The sequence below is a fragment of the Aethina tumida genome, chromosome 2 (assembly GCF_024364675.1).
Source record: "Aethina tumida isolate Nest 87 chromosome 2, icAetTumi1.1, whole genome shotgun sequence".
Lineage (NCBI taxonomy): Eukaryota > Metazoa > Arthropoda > Insecta > Coleoptera > Nitidulidae > Aethina > Aethina tumida.
Window position 1 is genome coordinate 27,411,241 of NC_065436.1, and position 21,673 is coordinate 27,432,913.

General features: G+C 31.4%; 2 protein-coding genes across 2 annotated transcripts; both read left to right on the plus strand.

Annotated features, from left to right (window-relative positions):
- Positions 1–211: 211 nt before the first annotated feature.
- LOC109595354 (putative mediator of RNA polymerase II transcription subunit 12) lies at positions 212–18,027 on the plus strand. The gene is made up of 6 exons (XM_020010695.2): positions 212–438; positions 12,731–12,955; positions 16,111–16,523; positions 16,818–17,245; positions 17,297–17,575; positions 17,636–18,027. Exons 1-6 carry the CDS (start codon positions 349–351, stop codon positions 17,725–17,727), a joined length of 1,527 nt encoding a protein of 508 aa, XP_019866254.1. The 5' UTR covers positions 212–348; the 3' UTR covers positions 17,728–18,027.
- Positions 18,028–20,430: 2,403 nt separating this feature from the next.
- Positions 20,431–21,036, plus strand: LOC109595343 (cytochrome c, testis-specific). Its single transcript, XM_020010682.2, has 2 exons — positions 20,431–20,528; positions 20,652–21,036. The coding sequence occupies exon 2, from the start codon at positions 20,657–20,659 to the stop codon at positions 20,969–20,971; it is 315 nt and encodes a 104-aa protein (XP_019866241.1). The 5' UTR covers positions 20,431–20,528; positions 20,652–20,656; the 3' UTR covers positions 20,972–21,036.
- The last annotated feature ends 637 nt before the right edge of the window (positions 21,037–21,673 follow it).

The following is a 21,673-nucleotide window of genomic DNA, read 5'->3' on the forward strand; positions in this document are numbered from 1 at the left end:
GAATTTTTATGTACTTATTTATACAAAGACAAAATTTTGTTAAACAATTCTAATTGCAATATGAATAATGAAAATTAAAATTTGTATAAACATCAATTAACGTGGTTCGCGATGGTGAATCGGTGCTCCTCCATTGGCGACCATTACCCATCGTGGAACACCAGAAGCTCCTGGAAGGGGCACCGACTACAAGGCTGTGTATCCAACGGGCCTCTTACCAGTCGGTCGTGGCGACCGAGTGAAATCACAACTACAAACAAGCAACACCAACAGCTAATAAAACAAAAAGTTCACGCAGTTCCGTAATAGTGCACGTCGGTTAAACTGGAGCGGTACATCAACGCAGCCATGGAGAAGGAGCAGCCCGAATCTCTGGCAACCGTCACCATCAAACCGGAATACCCACCGTCCGAGGTTTATTCCTCCGAACCGCCACCAGTAAGTTTTTCACCAACAAAATTTAACATTTTTGATCCGTTCTATGTTAATTAGAAAGTCTTGTTGTGGATTATCAGTTTATGAGTTTTTGAAGGTGAACTACTGATAATTGGTTGCATGAGCAATTTCTAGAAAAGTCTAAATTGCAAAGGGATGAGTTTATGCGTTTTTATGATAAATGCCCATTGGTGGTTTAAAACAGATAAATAAAAAATAAATAAAACCCAGATAATGTTTGGATAAACAATTTTAATTTTTTGATATACTAATATGAAATGCAAATATTAAAGTATAAAAGTACAGTTTATATTAAAAAGTAAACATAAGTTCAAGGATGATTTTTATTCAATTCGTTCATCTGTTGTTTAAAATTAGCAGCAAGGTAAACCAGAAATTAGTTCCATTTGTGTAATAAATTATGAGATGTCGAAAATACTGCATTTAGTTATAAAAATTATGCATTAACAGACAATTCTACAATTATGTGTAGAGTAATAATTAATACAAGGATTACATTGCAACAAATATATGTAATCAGTTGTCGATTGAATACCCTTGTTCCTAATAAAATTAATGTTCTCTAATTTATTGTTCAAGAAAGGATAATGTTCTAGCTGGCATTGTTTAAAATATTAATAATTATTATTTATTGGTTGTACTTTATCCTTTTTATGTATATTAATTATTATTTATGGAAAATTCTATCAATCAAGATTATTTGATGGATCTAACGAATAAATTAGTTATTAATGCACAAATTTTCCATGGCAAATTTAAAATTAAATCTGTCTCATCACCTTTCACATTTGCATTAACTTATTTAAATGTCACAGTCTAGATTTCTATTTTATAAACTAGTTGAGAAATGTAATTCTTTACAATTCTCTAATATAATTTCAGTAATTTCCTCAAATACATTTAATTCACACCACTTTTACTTAATTACTAGATAAGAACGGACGTAAACATCACTGTTGTTTATTATCTTTTTGTTAATTTGAGGTTTTAGCTTTTATCTATGCGAAAATTACTATAACAAATATCCGTCACCAAAAATTTTTCAGAATCAAGGCCGGCTGTTTGTTTTGCCTTATATTAATAAACAACACAGTGTGAATTACTTTACAAGTTTAGAACAACAAAATGTTTAGCAAATAAAATGTGTGTTGTTTACGAACAATTTATTTTATGTACAAACTCGTATTTGAGTATTTCTTGAACGTACAGTTAGTTTTACAATTAGACCATGTCACAACTTCCTGAACGATTGCAACAAGTTTTAATATCCATTCATTGATGAACACTGTTGTCTTTGCAATATTTTATTTAAATTTTGCTTTTTTTCTTTAATAACAACAGGATATTAACATTTATCCATCACACATTCAACGCGTGTTAGTCATGCAATCTTGATATTTTGATTTTACACTGCTAACAACCTTGAATAAACTTATGTTACAACTAAATAACAAATTTCACAAGTTATTAAAACACCGTAAAATGGTTAATTACCGATTATGCATATACGAATGCCGTAATGACAAAAACAACGTTTCTGAAAATGAATCCCTGTTTTCGGTTATGCAAACCGTCGTTAAGAAGAGAAAATGATGGACCCGGAAAACTCCGGGACGTTTTAACCTATTTGGATTAATCTGGTTGTTATTCTTCATCGCAGGATTTTATGTAGCAACAAAGAGGAATTATAATACCATTATTTAATGGTAATTTGGCTGAAAATCCAGCGTTGTGTAACGTTATTAAAAACAAATTAACTTAGCAGATAAATTACGTAATGGTTCCGTATATTACGCGACATGTTATTTGTCTAAATAATAATATAAAATCAAATTGCATAAAAAATTTTGTTGCAAATAAACAAATGGGACGATAAAAGATGTAATTTGTATCGAATTTCACCGACTCGTTGGGTAACGTTTACAATTTTATCACGATAGTTTTATTTAGTTTTTAATTTTATAGTTTGAAACTTTCAATGTTCAATTTCTCCAAGTCGAGTCGAAGCAAACGACTTAACGTATCATAATCGACAATAGAAATTCCTTGGTGCGGTACGTGATATAAATTTATTAATATATAGCACTGACGATCAATCGAGGCGGGCCGAAAGGGTCATACATGAAATTAACCTAAAACCGTGTGTTCAAAGCAAATCTGCGAACGTTTCTTTCCTAACGTTGCGTCGAAATCTTTCACAACTGTTAGCAAACAACGTGTACAGTATCCAGTTTTGAAACCGCAAATTGTTTAGATTGAATTCGTTAAACGTTACCAAATAACGTGTCCGAAGGATTGTGTTGCGGTGCGATCGAAAACACCTGTCTGAGAAATAGTTTTAAATCATTGGGAAGGTTTGAGTAACACGACTCAATTCTCCTCTTTTAAAAAACAGGGAAATAAATTATTAAAATTTTCTAATTCTAATTTTTTTCATCAAAGTTTGATATCTTGAAATTTTAAAATTAATCAAAAATCTTCTGAGGACTTTTCAAATACAAATTGAGGTAAAGGTAAGTTTGATTTTCACAAATTATACACTATTGGTTATTTTTCTTTCTTTCTTAATGGATTTTTCTAATTTTTTTCATTAAAATTCTAATTAAAAAAAAAACTGCTTCCAGAAAGTTTTTACTTCTTGCCAATAATATTAATATTAATAATAAAATTATTACACTTTAGATATTTTAAAAACAACCGGCATGTCAAAAAGCCTCCAGGAATTGTAAAGAAAAGAATAATAATAAAAACGATATTACACTTTTTTGAAATCTATCAAATGCAATTTTAATAGATTTTTAAAATTTTCTGACGTATCAAAATGCCAATTGCTGTCAGCATTTAAATAAAAATAAGCTCTTTACATTTTATTATTAAAAATATATTTTTTGTGTTATTGAACAGGTTTATTTTATGCAATACACTTCCCTTAAAAAAGGAGAGAAATAATTTAGTGACGTCTAAATACCATAGAAACGATTTTTTAACGAATTGTTTGATTAAAATTCTATTTAGGAATTTTAAATACAATATTAATTATCCCGAAATTTACTACATATACATACTACAAACATATAAGTATATTATACTACAAAAATAATAATAATAAATGTTATTACACTCTTTTTGAAATTTACCAAATGTCAATTTTAGTAGATAAAAAAGTATCTAACGTATCTGAAATGGTTTCAAGGTCACTTTTTATTATAAAAATATGTTTTATATTTTATAGTTATTGTTTATTTAAGAGGAAAATTATTTAGCAATATTTAATTAAATATAACTGAAAAAATTTCTTAATTGATTTTTACATCGTCTTTTTATTCTTCTTAGGCGTTTTCAAATTCAACATTAATTATTCAAAAATTTACCAGAAATCTTAGATAAAGACAATTACGTCACAAATTATATATTTTTGGAAAATAAATTCAACTAGGATCTCTTTGAAAAACAAGTTTTAGGTATTATTTCGACAGCTCTGGACGCTTTAGTCACTTTTCGATAATATAGAAAACAGTTAAAATCATTTAATTTGGGATACCTTGTGCATTTTTAATAAGGTTAAGAAAAACATTTCTAAAATGCATTCACATCATTCTTAATGACCTTTTTAACAAAGCTGTGGCAAATCCGAAATTCGCACTTGCCTATTAATGAAATTTCTCGCACACCAAAAAATGCATCGTTCTGCAAAACTCCGTTGTTGAACTCTTTAACCGGTTAGAAAGTAATTACGAGGTGGTTAACAGTATTTACGATGCGTCTTAAGCGGTCGCAAATGTCAGAAGATGATCCTCGCATTTCCTCGATTTTAGAAAGTCCCGGCGACATTTGAAGCCATCCAAACCGGGCACATTGTTCGGGAGGAAGAACATCTCCACACCATTAATTGCTTGTCGTTGACGATTTACCTAACGCTAATTATGGCCGCACTCACCACCGGAACGACTGTCCTTGTTCAAAATATTCTATCTAAGTGTATATTACATCAACTATTCCAACTTGCCCCGACCGGAGTCGACTGCAACGGTGGATAATTGTTTAAAGAAATAACGAATAAAAAAAATGGCACGGCATTATTTCAACGTTGAATAAGTGCACGTTATTTTAATTGCGTGCCGTTATTCCTGAAGGTGGTTTCGTTCAAATCGGCGCAATTTCCTCCTCGATAACAGTTATTAGTATTATCCGTATCAGTTTGCTTGGCTGAACCGACGTATTTGTTTTTAAATGTTAGTCATCTTTGGTTTTTCCTTTCACTCCTTTTCATAAATATTTATTTAAAGTAACATTTATTCAGCTGAACACACACTCAAGGATACGTCAACAATTTAAATTTACTTTATGCAAAACTGAACTGTATTTTTGCACATTTACAAAGAACATTAAAACTCATCTTCCGGAAATACACGTATTTTTTTGACGGACCATGAGCCACATCGTTTATGTTCATGTGTTTGACCATGAAAATTTGGAAAGTATTATTGTGAACCGTTTGAAAGTAAAATAATACAAAACGTCAATACTGCATGAAAGTATCATATTGCCGGTTTTGAAATTTCTTCGTTCACTTACCAGATTAATTCCATCATACATAAAACGGCTACTAGTATTTCTGTACATTAATTGTTGCAAATGACTTTCAAAACCTACAACTAGTTCACCTTCACAAACGTAAGAATCATTTTCAGTCCCTTGAATGAAGTGGAGAAAAATCATTGAAACACATTTGCAGGAAGTCCATTATAGACTCACGTCTTTGTACGCTCACTTAAATTAAACAATATTCCTAACTGCATTTGTGTGACAGTACGAACGTGCATTTGAAATGCAGATCTATAAATAGAAATGTCAGAGATGATCATTCTTAATTCGAGACGTTTCTTTTACTTTAGAAAGTTTAAACGTCGATTGTAAAAATGACAAAAGGCACTTACGACCGATCGTCGACAATGGACAGCAGGAAAGTCAGATATTGTACAATTTAGCACCCACAATTCGTACCATTTAAACAGCCAAGAATTCCCTCGCTAGTAAACGAACTCTGCGTAAAAAGTGCATTGATATTCTTCACCCAGATGAAAAGCAATGCGGTGTTAACGAACTCTTCGCTGCAACTTTCTATTTTACGTTTCAAGAGTTGAATAGTCCATGACACAGAAATTATGACTCGCAACTATATTGTACACAACACTTTATGCTCACTATAAAATGTTATTGTTGATGATGATTTTTGTTAGCTGCAAAAAATCCCAACACGATTAATATTACGTGAGTTCCAGAAACAAGCGGTTTCGGCTTATAGTCAGCCTTGAGTCGGCATTCAGAAATAAACATAAACAAACGAAATTAATTTAAAAATACGTTATCGAATGCACACACATACAACCTTGTTGATACTGTTATCAATGCACCACGTTTATTGTATTTTTATGCGTATTATTTATAGTATTATCGTTTATTTTTACTCTCAGGAAATTCTTACGCTCGCTATTTATAAATAAAATACCAATTTAAATAATTGGTTTTGGTGGTATTGTTATGGAAATCAAGTATATTAATTATTTAGTCTATTATTGGTTAACCGAGTTATATAACATACAATGAACGGGCTTGATTAATATTCCCATAATGGAAATAAATTATAATGTAGCAGTAAAAATTGTTAATGCCAAATTATTATTATGAATTTGAAATTGCGAACACAAAGCAATAAAATTATTAATTATAGATGTTGAAAGTTAAAATAAAACATGTTTAAACATACAAGCATTATTCATAAACAATAAAATTTCAAATTAAGTTTTAAAGTCTTCAGTTTCATTGTAAAATTTACTATGTAGGTTGTTTTTAATTTAAAATAATTATGTGTGACATTTGACGAGAGAACATTTTGTATAATGTTGGATATATTATTCTATTTTGTATTAGTACCTTCAAATATTTTAAATATTTATTGTTAGGGAGTATATCCTCAGAAAACATTAGATATTGAGAGAATTAACTCACAAATAAATAAAAGAATTGTTTACTTCATGTATATTCGATATAATTAAAGAACTAGTTAAATTAATACTTAATTATTAAGCATACATTAAATAATTTAAAACTTTTAGCAAGGTCAGTTAAAGTAATTGTTTAAACTTAAACTTAAAACAGGTACTAAAACTTGTTGTAGATAAACAATTAAATTTAATTTGTGTTTCTATTTTTATAATTTGCATATATTGAATTTTTAAATATTGTTCTAAAATATGTACATAATTTAAAATAATATTATTACTCAAAATGATTAATTAACATTATAAATAAATACAAACACTGAAATCTAAAAATCTGTAAAACATTAATTTAATTGAAAAGAAGTTGATAGAAGAGTGTCAAAAGAAAGAGTTTTCTATTTTTTCAATTTGATTATATTGAATTTTTAAGTAATCTTCTAAAATATGAACATATTTTAAAATAATTTTATTACTCAAAATGCTCAATATTATAATTATATATTACTATAAAAGTGGCCCTGAAAGAAAAATGAAACCGTTAAGTACCTAAGGTACCCGCTAGATGGCTAAACACCCCTAACTTGGCAGAAAAAATAATTTTTCTCTCTAATTTACCTAACTAAAGTGCATTTAAGATATTTGATTATTTATTTTGATGATATTTGCCATATTCTTCTTGTTGTATCTCTAAAAATAAAGCAAAACGATAGACACTGAAAATTATAAAATTCTAAAACTTCAATTTGACTGAACAGAAGTCGATAAAAAAGAATTAAAGTAAAAAGTTTTTCGTAAAGTAGTGAATAATAACCACTTTATAAAACTGTCGAATTATGCGAGGTTAATTTTTCATTATCATTTAAAAACCTTTTCGCAACATTTTCAAATATATTTATTTTAAATAATTAATAATATAATAATTAATTTCAGATTTTTTAGTAAAAAAAAAAATAAAATTAAACTACAGCAATATTTATACTTGCTTAAACTTAAACATAAACTTAAAATTCGCAATGAAGTTTTAAATAATTAGATAAACAATTAAATTTATAGATTTTAAATATTAATTTTTTGTAGTATTGTTCATAAATTATAAAACAATTTTAGTAACCAAAATATTTGTAAACATTTCCTTCGTATAAAATTGCTAATTATTTTTCGCAAGATAATTAATTATTTAAATTAATTGCATGCCTTGATCAAAATTAGAAACGTCCGGTTGCACACAAACCCAAGCTGAAATTATTTCCAGCTTAATGAATCCAAATTAAGTTATAATTAATGTCCATTCCAAGTTGCACATATTTATTGTCTCGTTCCTGCTGTTACCGACAAATAAAGCCATTCAATGGTGTAATTATTGCTATCTACTCAGTCAAAGCTACATTAGTCATGGTTTTAAACAGTCACATTAACATTCTTCGAAATGATAACACCAAAATGTTTTACTTAGTATTTCGATTGTCGATAATCTAGAAATATGCTTATAAATCGAGTTCCAATTGTTCCGATTAATATGTAAGACGCAGACACGATTCGATCGTTATGTCTGTATCAGATAATATTTGTTGGCAAAACATTCGACATTGTTCTAAGAAATTTTTTAAATAATTCCCATCACCTTTGATCAGTGACCGTATCTAAACACCGTAACTGAATATCAACAATGCTGGCAGCAATGCTTCTGCAAACTGTGCGACAGAAATGATTAACATGTTCCTGCCAATAAAATTATGATACGTCGAGTAACAGGAAACATAAACTACATCACATATCTCTCTAAGACTTGAAAACGGTTAATTAGCACCAACCTTTTTCAGCCGTTTTTTTATGACGAACAAAAATCCCAGCAACCTATTTAATTTGCATTTGTGAAAGATCGTGTTTCGCGCATTTTTACTGTTTACAAACATCAATCAGCCGCCTTTCACTGATAATCAGTGTGTTGCTCATCCTGCTTTCTATAAGTATAAAACGCAAAATTCAACAATGGCCGGGCCAAGAATCATATTTTGAAGAATCGCGGGAAGTTGCCGCCATACAGGAAATCCATTTCCCCTTTTCAAAATAAAACCACACTCGCATCAGTCAATAATTAACTGCACGAGTCACCAATGGGAATGGAAAAATACCCATACGGTTGTTATGGTCGTGGTTATGTAAAAGTATCACTTGGTACACTTAGACAGACGAACGTGGTTTCGGTGCCAGGTACGAAAATCTTCACCGACTATCGTCAGACGCTGTTAGCCATGAACGTTGCCGCCTATTATAAAATAAACTAATAGGTTTTTTCGTCCGCAATTATGCACCCGAAGGTGATGGCAAGTCTAAATGCAATCCAGCATAGAATTTACCCACGTACATTTACCCACATCCAGTTGTAGAACGTGTTGGTTCTTTGTTCGTGGTGGAAAAAATGGCGCGTCTAATTTACACCCACGGTGACATGGATTGTCGTGTATTTTTGTTGTTTGCATGCGGAAAATTGGCGGACGCTATTTCACATGGGACGTTTGAATGGATTTCGTCCGGTCAAGGATTAACTCGTTAGGACAAGATAAATCTGTCGCTTAACGTTTTAATTTTTGTGTTGCCAACTAGAAAATCCAATAAAATAATGAACGGCAATGAGCATCAGAAAATAGGTAAACTGTTTTTTAAGTATTGAATAAAAATTATTTTTAATTATGGTATATTTAAATGTTTAATGTAAAAAGTAACGTCAAAATAGAACAGAATAAATCATTCAAGGAGTACAGTTCAACTTTGAATTATGACTTGCCAGAGATAAAGTTCAATTTATAAAGTCCAATGTAACCAATTATGAAACAAACTATAAAAATAATTATGTATGGACAGGGAGGCCAAATGGTAGAGTTTGTAGGTCATAACTCAGAAGATATTAATCGAAAAATGGCCCTGAAAAAAACGCAGAGCATACTTTTAAGTTTCTAAGATATTCCTTAGGAGGCATAAGTCCACTGACTTCAAAAAATAAATTTTTCTATATTTTATTCTATAATTCTTGTCGTAATTCTTAAAATAAACTAATGACAACCAATTAAATAATGAAACAGATAAAGCTCTGTAAGTTCTATTTGGCTGAACATAAATCGATAAATTTAATTTAAACTTTTAACTATTTTATATACTTTATGCCTATTTTATATGAGCCACTAAAATGATTAATGTGATCATTCTATAAAATTATCAAATTTTGTGATATTAATTTCATTATTTCAGTTCTTTATTATTAAATTATATTTTATATATTAAAATTAAAATCATTTAAATGCAGTGTCTGATCATAAACTGCCAAAAAATCCATACAATTATTATTAATAACTGACTTAAAAAGACTTTGAATTCTATGCGAATTATTAAAATTTTTGAGTTATCGAAGTTATTTAAAAAAGTGCATTTTATTGTCATCAAACATATTATATTAAATCAATTAATAATACTAAAAAGAAAATTAGAAAACACAAATAAAAATATTTTTAAAAATTACAAAATAAATAGAAAAAATAAATATAATAATAATAAATAATTACAATAAGAAAAGTGGTTTTAAGATGATTGATTATTTATCTTGAAAATATTTATGTTTTTTATTCTATAATTCTTGTTGAAATTCTTAAAATAAACTGGTAAAACATATTAAACAAGTGAAAGCTCTCTTCAATTTAGCTGAATAATTTAAAAAAAAAGAGTTTTTATTTATTTTTTATACTCTATACCTTTTTGACTATTCTCTAAAATTGTTAAAATTTTGTAATATTGATTTTATCTATTTATTATTGAATTTATTTTTCCATTTAAACTTTTTAGATGTTATCGACTTTTGACTGTTTTTACAAAAAAAGTATTTTGCTGTCATATAATAAATTGTGTATATTAATTTTTTCTTAAAATCGGAAAGAATAAGAAAGATAAATAAAAAAGAATATATAGTTTTTTTTGAAAATATTTACAAAGAAAAAGTTTTTATCTATTTTGTATATTTTATATTTTTTTTACATCAGTCTATAAAATTGGCAATTTGTGTAATATTTTAAAGTTATTACAAACTTTTTTTTAATGCAGTGTCTGAAATATAAAATTAGCAATTTATATAATATTAATTTTCTTTTATTTCAAAGTTCATACAAACTTTTTTTTTAATTAAATGCAGCGCGTGAACATAAACAGTCATAAAAATTAATCAAATCATTAACAACTGAATTAGAAATACCATTAAAAAATAGACCTCTTGTGCTAAAATTTTTTATCCGAATTATTAAAATTTTATCATTAAATATTTTAATTACATTAGAAAGAAAATTGAGAAAAATAAATAATACAAAAGTATATTAAATTTTAAAGAATCAATGATTTGGAAACATACGGCACATATATTAAATATTAATTAAATATTTTCTTTTTGAATTTTAATTATTGGTAATTTGAACCTACATACATTTTAATTCAACTGAATTAGAAAAATAATATAATAATTAGTATAACTTATATAAATAACTATAATAAAAAATGTGATTAAAATAGTTTCGAGAATTATTAATATTTTTTTTTGTAATTATCCAGTTAATTAATTTAACTTTCTTAAAATTATATGATTTGTATTACGTTATTGTTTTTCTATCCAATAAAATATAAAAATATTAATTTGTTCATTAGAAATTATTAAAACAATCTTTTGTTGCAGCTTTCCCAAATTGTTTCAAACAATAACAAATTATAAATAAATTTATTGACCAATCACTGATTTCTATACCAAATTGATTAATTTTTTGCTGCCACGCCTAATTACAAGATGTCAATTAACGTTGAATTTTTTCTCTAATTAACCGTATCGAATCATATAAACTCGATCACGACGGACTTTCTTAAAACGCTTCCTAAATCTGATCGAGTGAAAATTGGTGGGAACTGCATCTGAATTTGCTTAATCCATCATGATCACAATGACTAATTGTTTGTTCGCCGCGCGAACTTTGACTCCGTCTTTTAGAAAGCTGACATCGAGAGGCGAAACAATGGCCGCGGACCAGCTCTTCCCGTAATTGGGAGCGAATTAAAACGAAACAACAAATGTACTTATAATGGCTGGATGCACCTTGGCAATTGTTTACGAGAGAAAGACGCTCGTTGAATTCTAATTTGTGGGAATCTCAGGACTTTTAAAATATACCACAGACGCTTGGCGACAGGGCCGACTTAAAATATATTCTGTCGTTGGAAAACGTTCGGACGTTGACAAGTACAGAATGTGGAGGCGGTCCTGGCGACATTACCGATTCAAGTCAAGCAGTGGTCGTCAATGTCGAAGAAATCCACGATTCTCACAGTATTCGCCATCCGAAGCATTCGCCATTTTTTGCAATCCACCAAATTCAACGAGGGAATACAAACTAACTACGGGTCTTTGTTTTAGAAACAACTACTACGAAAGCCTTGATCGATTAAACATTACTAGGATGTGATCGTGATCTAAGAATTGTTTTCGGTTAAAACATTGAATGCTTAAATTTGTGGCAATTATGAATGGACAATCCCATATTTCACCATGAGAAAATGTGGGGATTAATTTTGAATGTCTTATTGTTCTCAAACAAACCAACAATTGTGTTTAATTTATTCATGAAAATCAGAATGGGTTGCTCATGTTTTTCTTATCTTGATTATTGTATGAATTTGTGGAATGCAGTGTTGGTAACAAATTAACAAAAATTTCCTGATAAATTACTGATTAAATTATGTTGTAATGAATATTTTTTGTCCAACATTTTGACTACTCTTATCAAATGATGTACAATTTGACGAGGTTGATTATATTATCTTCAGTTTTGTGCGTCTTGTTCCATGGGTAATTATGTACTAAATGATGAATTTATAGTGTCTAAAAAATTAGAAAATAATTTAATAAGGTATTAAGTTAATAAGGTTTATTAGTTATAAATAAAAAATTGGATAGAGATTTCTATATTCATAAGCCATTCCAGTTATTAGTACCAAGTCGTGTGTACAATGAATTTTATAATAATATGCAATATACGCTTTATGCTTGATAAAATAAAATGAAAAGTTCACTGTACTTGCTTATACTCAGTACATCATATAACATACCAACAATTAAAACAATTTGTAACGCTTTTTACAAATTTTCTAAAATAAACTATAAATTGTAATAATTTTCATGTTTATTAATCATTCTTGATAATAAATTAATATTCCACTTTCTACTAATAAAACTGATAATTTGTTCGCAGGCCTACATGAAACCGAAGAGCACAGCAGTCCAAATCACCAAGATAGTAGCTGTGACCGTAGTTCTCAGCTCCGTGGTACTGGGCAGTTTCCTGCTAGCTTCTGCCTACGTAACGGCCAACGCGACCTGCAGGCAGCTGGAACAGGAATTGGAATTGTTGAGCGAAGCCGCAGACAGGTTCCAACAACAATCCCAACAACCCCTTCAACCTGAGGCATTGGTACAGGTAAGTGTCGAAACGTTTCTTCCTTAACCCATCATGACAATGATCCCGGTGCATTGAGGTGCGACCAATTTATGCGTCTGGCAAATTACCAACGGCGATGAGGAATTGGAAAATTATAATTTTGCACGGTCGGATGTGTGTGCCGTACCCCGTATGTGTAATGAACATCTTCACGACTGGGGCAACGGTGAAAGCGAGAGGTCTTTACTCTTAGGAAGCGGGTCACAGCTGCGATACTCGGTGTTGTAAACCGCGATGAGGTTGGCACTTACGAAAACAACGAGATGCTTTTTATGATGATTTTTAAAGCCTTTGTTGTCTTGTTGGCGAAAATCCATTGGGTTTGAGTGCTCGTAAATTTGTATCAAGTGAGTTTGCTTGTTGGCTGAATTGGATTTGATTCATTGTTCGTCGTCAATTACAATATTATTGCAACTTTCGTTTCAACTGACCTCTAGCAAATGCGGGTTATGACAACAAGATAAAAACATGGAAACGAAGATTTTTATAGAAGTACCGTGCATGTTGTAGTTGGTGCGTTTTATTGCGGCAATTACCTTCTAGAATAATCCGCTTTAATGGGTCGTTTATATTAATTTCAATTATAATCGGTTACAGTTGCTGATCTTATCCTTGTACGGTAAATATTCAATTTAAAAACATACTTTTTGTTCAAGTACATTTGCTCATTTAGGTATAAGATTTCACCTAGTTTTGTGCATATGTGTTTTTGTGTTTTCATCAAGGCATATATGGGAGCAATTTTATAAGAGGATAATGAGAAAATTAACGACCCACATTAGCACAAAATTTAAATCTTTATCATTTTAGAATAAATTTAAATTTTACTGGAGACTAGAACCTACATATACATACTTTTTGCATATATTAAGAAATAATTTCTGTTTAAATTCAGTTATAAATCTATTAATTTAATCGTTAAAGCCACGTTTTCATGATTATTAAAGTCAATCTTTGGCGTGCAACCGCAAGCCATTGAATTTATTCACCTACAAATGCATCACGAACGATTTTTTAATTCATCTGGTTTGAATCCATATCAACGACACGATTTCTAGGTCAACGGTTTAAGATTTATTAGAATTTCTGGTTTTGCCAATGAAAGTCGTTAGCGGCTCAGTTACAAGACACAATAACTGTTAATTTTAAACGATTTAATATTGGTTTTGTTGGTTGGACTACCACAATGTGGAACGGGATTTTTGAGTTTCTAATTGAGTTTCTAAATTAATTGGAGGTTGCAACCGTTGAAGCCGTTGAAATATCGTTGGATAATCGACGAAATTTTCACTTTCAGCCATTGTGTCGTTGTGGAAGATCTTTTGTTACCCAACAAACGATCTTTTTCTAAACAGCACACTGCATAAAAATATATTTATTGGTGCGAAGAAGAGTTTGTCCTTTCTTCAGACGTTTATGCACCGCCAGTTTCAGCAGTTCAATTTTACACCCTGATTAAACGCTGCACGCAAATTAAACCAACAAAATACGATTTCCATATCCGTAACGGAAGCTGTATTTACACACCGCCAAATTACAATACATCCAATCGAATAATTCGCATTACTCAATTTAATTAACGTAATTTTGCAAATTAATTTCTCCGCAATGCATATTTCATGCGCAATCATGTACTTTATAGGAGCGTAACGCTGAAATTTGTACGTGTTTCGGGCAGGTCGGTAACCTCAGGAAGTTCGAAATTGCAATGAAAGTATTACGCAACCTTCTATTGCCGATTTCAGCGGTTAACCAGCGCCGACAAAAGGCGCAAAATCGACGATTGCGCAAGGAACTTTCAGATGATTTTTTCGTCTGATTGGCAAAAGTAAACAAAATATTGGTAAACCGGCAAAAAAACTATGAAAAGCTTTGTGGCAATTGAACAACATCAAATTATAAAAAAATGATTATTCCAGAAATGAGGACTAAAATCAATAAATCCGTCTGATAATAGTCAGTTCTTTGAACTGCATAATTGGCAACATATGGCAAGTATAGATTCTGTAATATAGTTGTAAGTATGAAATCTGGAGAAAGTACATGTTTATTAATAATTTCCACAATTTAAAATTTATTTAGGAATCCATAGTTATGTACGATTCCATTTATACTTCCTGATGCCAGGACCTTGAAATTAGCACTGTGTTACCTGCATGTCAATTGCTGCATGATGTAATCTGCCGATAAGTTGACAAAAATAGATGAAATATTTTAATACGCCAACCACTAATCAATATTTATTAAACCATAATCTGATCGTCGTTTTTGTAACTTGAATAAAACGTGGGCAAGTCGCAATCAGATTTCCTGAAACAGATATTTCATGTGTAATCTTCAATCGTCAAACTAATTAACTCGTAAACTCTTCAAGTATGTCTTGGTACCTGTTGCAACAATGAAAGTTGTACGCAGTTTTCTCCTTTCGATGCAAATGCATCGATGAGCTAACTTTGTTGCCATGTCACTTAACAATGCAACATAAATTTTAATTTAATGTTAAGCTGTAACGGAAATGCGCTTTCAAATGTGAGTATTATTAATAGGTGGGATCTATATAAAAAAGCTATTTATTCGATCATAATCACTTCATACTTAATTGATTATTTGACCGTTTAGAGATTTCTGCGTGTTTATATATGTTAAATTGGAATAATTTAATCAGCTAATCAACTTAATGAAGCTGTTATGTTTCGAAAGTGGTGAGACTAATAAATCATGATTGATAATTAGTTTATAATCTTGAATTGCAAATTTATTACGAACAAAAAGGCTTCTCGTCGGTTTATAGAAAGGTTTAATCTTGCATAGACAAATCAAGGATTAGTAATTGGCTGTAATTAAAGAAATTAATCCTACTTTTAATCTAATTTTTTAACTGGTGTTGTACAACCATCGCAAATTACATTTATCTGTAATATTGTATACAAATCTCTTAAAACAATAAATGTTTTATTTTCTCTCTGGAGCATTAAGTAGAGCTTGAGGTTATACAGTAAAATGATATTATGTATGCAAACCATAATATTTAAGTAGAAATTTTATCTACGTAAAGAGAGAGTTGCAGTAATGAAAACCACCAAGAAATGAAAAACCATTAAAATTAATAACAATATCCATTGTAACTCTTCCAGGAACATCCACTTTCCAAATCCACCGCCGAACCACTCCAAACCGAGGAGACCAAGAACACGGCTAAAGAAATCGACAACAACCGCATCGACGACAGTTCCGACAGCTCCGACAGCTCGGACAGTTCCGACGATTCGGACAGCTCCAGCGAATCCGACGAAGATGACAGGACTCCGATCCACTTCAAACTTCCCCTCCAATTGGACTTCGACGATTTGGCTGGCGCCTTGATCGAAAAGAACCAAAAATCGAGGATGAACTGCGTCGTCGAAAAGAAACGCGCCGAAGAGGTGGTCGACCATCAGCCGAAAACCGTGAGGTTGCCCTTCGGAGTTAACCTGACCACCGATCCCAGATACGAACGTGTCAGCGGTGAACGCATGGCCATCTTCTGCGAGAGCGGCAACTTCCAAAGGTAGAAAAATTGTAACACATATAATTTTAATACACCTTCCTGTTTAACGCTCGTTGGTCGCTGAATTGGCGTGAAAGTGTGAAGCATGGAGCTTGTCAAATAAATTATTTCGTACAAATTCCGATATGGGGTTTAATACTTTCTAGTGCATTAGATAGAACGCGACTAGATCTAATTAGTGAATTCTAAAATTGTAGCTTTATGGTTTCCTAGTAGGGGAATGAAAGTGTGAAAGAACTGTTGCAATAAAAATTGTAATGAAATTTTTAACACTGTTATTAAATTTAACTTCAGAGCTCAACCACAACCGCAACAACCCCAACAACCTGAGGATGACGACGAACAGGACACCATCATGATTCAACCGGTGATGATCCCAATTCCTCATAGTCACTTCCCCACCCACATGCCTCAACAGATGCAACCAATCGCCCCACAACAGCAACAACAACCACAACAACCTCAGATGCAAATTATCCACCCGATGGAACAAATGAGACCACCAATGCCACCGATGATGCAACCAATCCCACAACAAGTGCAACAAGCTCAAAGCCAAATGCCACCAAACCCAATCATTCAACACATCATCCAGCAAATCATCGCCCAAAAGATCATGGAAAGCCAGAGGGCCCAGGAGGAGATGCAACAAAGGGGACAAGATGAGGAATCCAGGCCCGAAATGGAACCACGCGTGCCACAACGTGTACAAGTACCGGAAGGTACTTAATGTATAATTAAACAGTCGCACATCATTAAACATGCGTTTTTAGGTATGGTCGGTAGGCTTCCAATTCCCGAAGAGGTTCTGACCCAACTGAACAGACTGCCGAACCGCGAGGGAATCGTCGTCGTATCCGAACAGGAACCGGAAGAGAACCCACAGGAGGTGCACATGGTCCAACACCAGAGGACCAGCCCTGATGAGATGAACGGCAGACAAACCTACGCCAGAGGATTGCCCGTCAACATTCCCGTACCGATGATGCAACAGGAACAGCAAGACGCGCAGGAACAACAGGCCTCCGCCTCCGAGGAATCGAGACCACACTGTAAATATATATTTTCAAATTTCATATGTTGGTAGTGAATTTTAATTTGAATTTTTACAGTCCTTCAGCCAAGGTCCGTCAGATCCGTTGATGCCGTCCTCGGCAAGAGCCAGAAGAGAGTGAAGCGTTGCTCCTGTGACTGCGCCTGTTAAATCTGACGGGAGGAGTTCGATGCAGTACGAATAAATCTGTACTTAATTATAAAACTCAATATATTAAAATAGGTATACATATTCTCTAATAAACCTAGTACTAACTGTATGTAAATATAAATATTGGCTATAGTGTTTTACTTATAGTTGACATACCCTGCAGGCAGCTATTTGTTATTTGTAGTGTTGAGTGTAAATAGATTGTAGCCTATGGATTTATTTCGGCAGTTTTTCCAATTGTGATAGATTTGATTTTGTATAATACAAAAATCTAAATAAACTAAATTTTATTTTTTAGAATGCACGTTTTATTTATCAATTTAGAAATAAATTTTACATTTAAAATATAAGAACAATATTATTCTTAAGATACTTTTTAAGTTCACTTCTGCTACTTTTTAAAATGAATTTATTAAAATTAATATTATATATTAAAAGGTTGTTTTTAGTCAATTAAACGGTGATGCTTTTAATGTTTTATTAATAAATTACTTAAGAAATAGAAAGTATTTATTATTTATTTAACCAACTTATGTGACTAAAGTAATTTAGTAATATTTTTAATACTCCAAATAACATGACATGACATAACGTTCAACATATTCATATGATAAATTGGCATCTTGGAAATGAAGAATAGATAAGCCTCAATTTTGTCCTTCCTTCAGAATAAAACTGGACAATGACAAAAAAAAATAAGAGCGAAATAGAGAAATATGTCATGCAGTAAAACTTCCCATATAATATTTTAACTTTCTTTGTCTAATGTGTCATCTTACGATGTGAAGAAGAAGTAGAATGTCTTTTCTATTAATTAACGAAGCTCGTCTTTGAATAAATTTTTAATAAACTTATAAACTCGTTGTCATCAGCCAAGTTCATTAGAGTTACCAGTTTCAATCTTTTGTCCAAACCGACAAGAATTTTGTTCTTTAATTTATGTGGAATCAAATTATTCAAGTTTTTGATGGAACTCATTTGATGGATCTTCTTTCTAATGGTCTGTTCATCGCATTTTAATGACTGGTCAATTTTCAAATATGTAGTACAATGATTTTCCACGAGATATTAGTACTTTTTTCGTTACTACAAGATTCAGGAGGACTTTGATGTTCTTCATCTTATTTATTTCATCTATGTAATTATTGCTATTTTTAATATGATAAAACCAAAATCTCTGACAACATCTTCTCCAAAGGCATTTGCTCCACATCGTCTGCTTTAAGCTGATTTTTGAACTTGTTTTAAATTCCACATAGGGAAAAATAAATGTACTTAGAAAAAACTTTTTTTTCAAATAATATATGGAGTTCAATAGAAAAATGTTCAGATGGATTTTCGATTCATTTTTTAGCAGTTTTTGATTAGCTTCTAATATCAACCTAAATGAACTGTAGGTACTACAGAATCTTAAATCATTAAAATAATTATTTACAAACTTAACTTCAGTATAATAATTATAATTAAAAAAATATTATAATAATTTTTATAAATTCCTAATTAGTGTTTAGAGTAAAAATAAAATGTTAAAATTTAAGAGAGAAAATGTTTCATCAACCCCTTAAAATTCAGTGGTGTATATGTTATTTTAAATGTTTGAGTCCAAAAGCAAAACAGTATATTCATAACCAGAAAATTAATTTGTTAGAAAATCTCTGGACGGACATTACAAAGGCGATAATATATGACGAAAAACCAACTAATAAAGATCTACTGTGGAATGAAGTCGAACGAACACGGTTATCAATTTCAAAAAAATGTTATTTTATTTTTTATTTTTAGTTTCTTATTCTGCTAAATATTTATTAAAATATATTCTTATTTTTTTTTATAGAATTTGATTTTATTATTCAATATAGTTGCTTTCGAGGGTGTCTTTTCAGCGATTTTTCAACTTTTTGATCCTATCCGAAAATTAAAAAAATATTTTCCGGGAGGTCTGCAAAAAACTCCTCCGTGAACTGATTTTTTTATTGATGAGCCATTTTTTGAGGTTTGAGAAGAGATAATAGTCCGATGGAGCTAAATCTAACGAATAATGTGGATGGGGAAGCAATTGGAGCCTTAAATCTAAGCTCTCGTGTGCCGCCGCATAGTCTTGCAAAAATAATTTTTTTTTCCCTTCATATGAGGCCGTTTCGGACCTCAGTCGCTCCAATAATGCGCAGTAATACTCGCTATTGATGGTTTTTCCTTTTTCGAGGTAGTCCACGAAGAGTATGCCATGACAATCCTATCGTAGGGCTTGCCGCTACGGATTTCATCGGCAGTGGAGTTTTCGGCCACCATGAAACTCTCGAAACCAATATTTCACGGTGTAATCTGAAGGAGCATTAGTCCCATAACATTTATCCAACTTTTCTTTTGTTTCCTTCGTCGTTTTGTCCTCAAAAAATAATGTTTTATAAGAGAACGAAAATCATGATGCCAAACACGTAACCGAAAATTAGCTGTCAACACAAGCCTAAATATGAATGGGCTATAAGGCATCTTTCTCGTGATAACTGCGCAATTTGCTGGTCAAGGTGGTTACTTTTTAGGTCACCTGTAAGTAACGTAAACGTTTCATTATTCAAACAAATGGTACTGCTATTATTTTGCATGCATTTTGATAATAAATAGAAATCTACCCAAACTTCCAATGTTGCTTAAAAGATGGCACTACAAACATCATAAACCCACCAATTTAAATATATAATGAAATCAAGATACTAGACACTAGAATAGAGTCTTCTTGATTTGTATATTAAACTTTTTCTAGTTAAATTACTACTAATAAAACATTTTCTATTGTTAATAGAGTAAGTTATTATTTTAAAATCTAATTTTACGTTGATAAAAAAGTTTGAATTTATAAAAACACTATTTCATTGAATATTGTCATTTTGACATTTCACCATCTAATTTATAAATCACCGTGTTAGACACAATGGGCGATTCGGAGAAGGGCAAGAAGATATTCCAGCGTGCGTGCGCCCAATGCCACACGGTCGAGAAGGGCGGCAAGCACAAAGTCGGACCGAACTTGAACGGCCTGATCGGACGTAAGAGCGGATTGTCGCCCGGATTCAGCTACACCGACGCCAACAAGAACAAGGGCGTCGTGTGGGACGAGGGCACGTTGGACACGTATCTGACCGACCCAAAGAAGTTCATTCCCGGTACCAAGATGTTGTTCGCCGGCCTCAAGAAACCCGAAGACCGGAAGGATTTGATCGCTTATTTGAAGGAAGCCACCGCTTGATCAATCACACAAGTGTACGAATAATGTAAGAAAGTTCCCATGAATAAAATTGGTTTATTCATAAATGTACGTGTTAAATATTTTTTAAATTGAAATTCTCGGATTGTAAAAAGTTTATGGTGGTCATAATTACGACATATATTATTATAATTTAACTCATCATTGCACAAAAAAAAAAACTGGCTGCAACTTAATGATGTTCCACGCAAATTGCGTTCGATGTAATTTAAATTGCAAACGATGGCCAAACATGGCTAATTTTTGGGTGAAAGGAAAAGTGTAGCGTAGTGGACTCGTAAAAAAGCTAATTTTAAAACACAATATGGACTAGGAAAGTGATGGTGCTACGATTTCTCTGTACCGTCAAAGTTAATTGTTCCCCGCCGTGTTTTTAATTTCACCGCAAATTGATTTATTTAGTTGTGATGGTTTCGAATTAAGTATATTGTATAAACGTTTTATGAAGCAAAAATTAGAATCTATACTCTATTCAAACTAGGTACCAAATAATTCTAATAGAAGTATTTTTGTAGTCTTTGTAAAATACTTCGGCTAAACCAGAAGAGACAGTGGATTTAAAATAGTTTTAAAATATAGGTACGATGTAATTAAATAACCTCAGAAGAAATTTATCTATATTTCATTCAAATTAGATACATATTAGCAAAAACAACTTGTGGTGTGTGAGCATTTGTTTGCAGG

Bases quoted from the DNA above. Each gene is read 5' to 3' on its own strand.
- LOC109595354 (XM_020010695.2), top strand. From the start codon at position 349: ATGGAGAAGGAGCAGCCCGAATCTCTGGCAACCGTCACCATCAAACCG. The intron at 439-12,730 runs GTAAGTTTTTCA...ATTTGTTCGCAG, and splicing joins ATTCCTCCGAACCGCCACCA to GCCTACATGAAACCGAAGAG. The intron at 16,524-16,817 runs GTAGAAAAATTG...ATTTAACTTCAG, and splicing joins GAGAGCGGCAACTTCCAAAG to AGCTCAACCACAACCGCAAC.
- LOC109595343 (XM_020010682.2), top strand. From the start codon at position 20,657: ATGGGCGATTCGGAGAAGGGCAAGAAGATATTCCAGCGTGCGTGCGCC.